This window comes from Lepidochelys kempii, chromosome 9, assembly GCF_965140265.1.
Source record: "Lepidochelys kempii isolate rLepKem1 chromosome 9, rLepKem1.hap2, whole genome shotgun sequence".
Taxonomy (NCBI): Eukaryota; Metazoa; Chordata; order Testudines; family Cheloniidae; genus Lepidochelys; species Lepidochelys kempii.
Genome location: NC_133264.1, coordinates 45,507,948 through 45,511,754, shown reverse-complemented (window position 1 = coordinate 45,511,754; position 3,807 = coordinate 45,507,948). Strand labels below are relative to the sequence as shown.

At 46.4% G+C, this 3,807-nt stretch overlaps 1 protein-coding gene across 1 annotated transcript; it reads right to left on the bottom strand.

Annotated features, from left to right (window-relative positions):
• Positions 1–242: 242 nt before the first annotated feature.
• Positions 243–3,293, bottom strand: LOC140916910 (uncharacterized). Its single transcript, XM_073358806.1, has 2 exons — positions 1,764–3,293; positions 243–788 (listed from the first exon to the last, which is right to left on the bottom strand). The coding sequence occupies exons 1-2, from the start codon at positions 2,131–2,133 to the stop codon at positions 274–276; spliced, it is 885 nt and encodes a 294-aa protein (XP_073214907.1). The 5' UTR covers positions 2,134–3,293; the 3' UTR covers positions 243–273.
• Positions 3,294–3,807: the final 514 nt, after the last annotated feature.

Below are 3,807 nucleotides of genomic sequence, written 5' to 3'. Positions count from 1 at the left end.
CGTAGCCAGACACCAGGGAGGTTAGAAGAGCACAAGAGGGCGCAGTGTGCATCAGAGAAGCTTTGAAAACCAGTTTCATGACTGTCCAGGGTACTGTGTGACACTTCTGTTTGTTTCTCCTTGATGAAAACCAGCCCCCTTGGTTGCCTCTAAATTCCTGTAAGCCACCCACCCTCCCCCCTTTGATCACAGCTTGCTTGCAAAGAAAATAAAGTCACTATCATTTAAAACCATGTATTTTTTATTAATTGATTATAAAAATAGGGAGATAACTCACAAGGTAGCCAGGATAGGGTGTGGGAGGAGGGGAGGAGGGCAGGAAAAGGCCACTTTAAAACTTGTTGAATGACAGCCTTCTGTTGCTTGGGCTGTCCACTGGGGTGGAGTGGTTTGGTGCCCGGAGCCTCCCCCCCACGGCGTTCTTGGGCGTCTGGGTGAGGTAGCTATGGAACTTGGGGAGGAGGGTGGGTGGGTAAGCAGGGGCGGCAGCGGCAGTCTGTGATCCTGCTGCCATTCATGAACTTCCACCAGATGCCGGAGCATGTCCGTTTGATCCCGCAGTAGCCCCAGCGTTGCCTTGTATCTCCTCTGATCTTCCTGCCGCCACCTCTCCTCACGTTCATCGGCCACTGTCCTGTACTCTGCTATTGTGTCCCCCCACACAGCTCTGTCGGTGCCGGACGACTGCATGAGCTCAGAGAACATGTCATTGCGCGTACGTTTTTTTCGCCGCCTTATCTGAGATAGCCTTTGGGATGGAGGAGGGAGGCTTGAAACATTTGCAGCTGCTGGAGGAAAAAAAGGGAGTGAAGTATTTAAAACGATGCATTTTACAGAACAATGGCTATACTCTTTCACGGTGAACAACACTAGTCACATTACATAGCACATGTGATTTTGGTACAAGGTGGCATTTTGCATCTTATATTGAGTGCCTGCGGCTTTGGTATTAGAGATCACACATGCAGTGCCGGGCAACAGAATTCGGCTTGCAGGCAGCCATGGTAACCCATAGTCTTTTGGCTGCTGCAACCTTCATAAAGCGCCCTCCTCTCCTATACTAAGCAAAGCATGTTGAGTTGGCCATTTAGTGCTGTGGTTTTCCTGTTAACGTGCAGCAGCAGAAATCAAACTGACCCCCCTGCATCCAATTGTCTGGGATGATCGCTTTACCCCTCACCCCACCGCGTGGCTGGTATCAGGGAAGATCCCTGCTAGCCAAACACGAACAGCTCAGCACCAATGTCCCCCCCCTCCCACCGCATGGCTAACTGCGGGGACGATTTCTTTTCAGCCACAGGCAAACAGCCCAGTAGGAACGGCCACCTCTGAATGTCCCCTTAATTAAATTCCCCTATTTCAATCAGGTTACCATGAACAATATCACTCTCCTGAGGATAACACAGAGAGATAAAGAACGGATGTTGCTTGAATGCCAGCAAACACGGGACCATAAGCTGCCAGGCTTTGTCATGCAATGATACCAGATTACTTGCTACTAGCATGGTGTGGTAAAGTGTCCTACCACGGAGGACGGAATAAGGCTACTCTCCCCAGAAACCTTCTGCAAAGGCTTTTAGAGTACCTCCAGGAGAGCTTCATGGAGATGTCCCTGGAGGATTTCTGCTCCATCCCCAGACACGTTAACAGACTTTTCCAGTAGCTGTACTGGCCACGAATGCATCCCAAGTCCTCAGGGCTACTTAATCATTAAAAAACGCTTGCTTTTATAACATGTATTATATTTTAAAAGGTACACTGACCAGAGGTCCCTTCTCCGGCTTCGTTGGGTTGGGAGGGTATTTCAGTCAGGGTGATAAAAAGATCCTGGCTGTTGGGGAGAACGGTGTGCTGTGTGCTCTCCACAAGCTCATCCTCCTCCTCCTCATCTTCCCCATCTAGAAAATCGTCAGGCATGGCGGAAAGTACCCCATCATCGGAGTCCGCAGACAGGGGTGGGGTAGTGGTGGCGGCCCCCCCTAGAATTGCATGCAGCTCAGCGTAGAAGCGGTATGTCTTGGGCTCTGTCCCGGAGTGTCTGTTTGATTCTCTGGTTTTCTGGTACGCTTGTCTGAGCTCCTTAAGTTTCATGCAGCACTGTGTTGTGTCCCTGCTATAGCTTCTGTCCCTCATGGCCTCAAAGATTTTTTGAAATGTTTTGGCATTTCATCTTTTGGAATGTAGTTCTGATAGCATGGATTCCTCTCCACATACACTGATCAGATCCACTACCTCCTGTTCCGTCCATGCTGGAGCTCTTTTTAGATTCTGGGACTGCATGGTTACCTGTGCTGATGAACTCGCCTGGCCAAACAGGAAATGAGATTCAAAAGTTCTTGGGGCTTTTCCTGTACACCTGGCCAGTGCATCCGAGTTGAGTGTGCTGTCCAGAGCGGTCACAATGGTGCACTGTGGGATAACTCCCAGAGGCCAATACCTTCGAATTGCATCCACACTAACCCTAATTTGAAACGGTGATGTCGATTTCAGCGCTAATCCCCTTGTTGGGGAGGAGTACAGAAATCAGTTTTAAGAGCCCTTTATGTCGAAAAAAATGGCTTCGTTGTGTAGACAGGTGCAGAGTTAATTCGATTTAACGCTGCTAAATCTGACATAAACTCGTAGTGTGGACCAGGCCTTAGTCTTGAGTAGTTCTGGGTTCCCCATGATCTGTGTGCTAGAGGCATAGAATGGCTACTCTTCTTACCATGATTTTCATTTAATGAATGAAATTACAGTAAAGCTGCATCCTCCAATTCTCCATGGTTGTCCTGGCCATCCAGACTTCCCTGCTTACATCTCATGGTGTCAAAAAAGCACTGCTTTATGTAGGTAGCTGTTACATGGTCTAGCTCACCTACTTCCTATGGAAAGAGACTTGAGGGTAGGACATAGACAAAAGACTTGGCTGTAGATATGTGTTTAGGAGTACAGTTTTGTGCCAATCAAAACTGGTTTATGTAAGAAAAAAAGATTATCTCAAATCAAAACAATAAGTGGGTGGTCAGTGCAATTCAACCAGTAAGTCACTAGAGGACCTATTATTCCGCCCCACTGGCTTGCTCAATTCTTGATCAAATCTTGGCCTCCTCTGTTAATTTCCTACAGGGTGGTCGCCTGGGACATTTTTAACCTCAGAAGGTTTGGAGTCTGGGTTTGGTTCCATTAGGGGCTCCAACACTTGGATACATATCCAGACTTCTTACATCTGCAAAACCAAAGGAGGGATCTCATGGGAACAAACAACTTCCTGCTTCCAGCCAGGCTGGAAATACTAGGACAGTTTTTCTAGTGGTAACTTGGTCCCTTTGCTCCTGGTCCCAGCCAGACTATAGAAAGGATAAAGAAAAAAAAAATGAGACAAAAGTTTGAGATGGGTGCAAGTTTAGCTCTGGTGAGAGCAGTAAGGGTCATTCTTTCATTTCTATTGCTCCATTTATATGGAACTCTTTTCCCTTCCCTCTAAGATGCTTCTTCTCTGGCTTTAAAACTTTCCTTAGCTCTTTATCTTATAATTCAACAGTGTGAAAATTTTGTAGTCCTCAATGTGAAGGATCCTATATAAAATACTTCTACAATCTAACTAGGTAAAATAAAATGTAAGATCTCTGTATAGAAGGGTTGATTGCAATGGATATTTATTGAGACCTGAGTTCAGCAAAGCACTTCCTTAACTTAAGCCCTTGCTTAAGTGCTTTGTTGACTTCAATGGGATTATTTGCAGGTTTATATGCTTTGCTGAATCGGGGCCTAAGACTCTGTTCAGTATATATCTTTAAATATTAATTGATTATTGCATGCATTGCA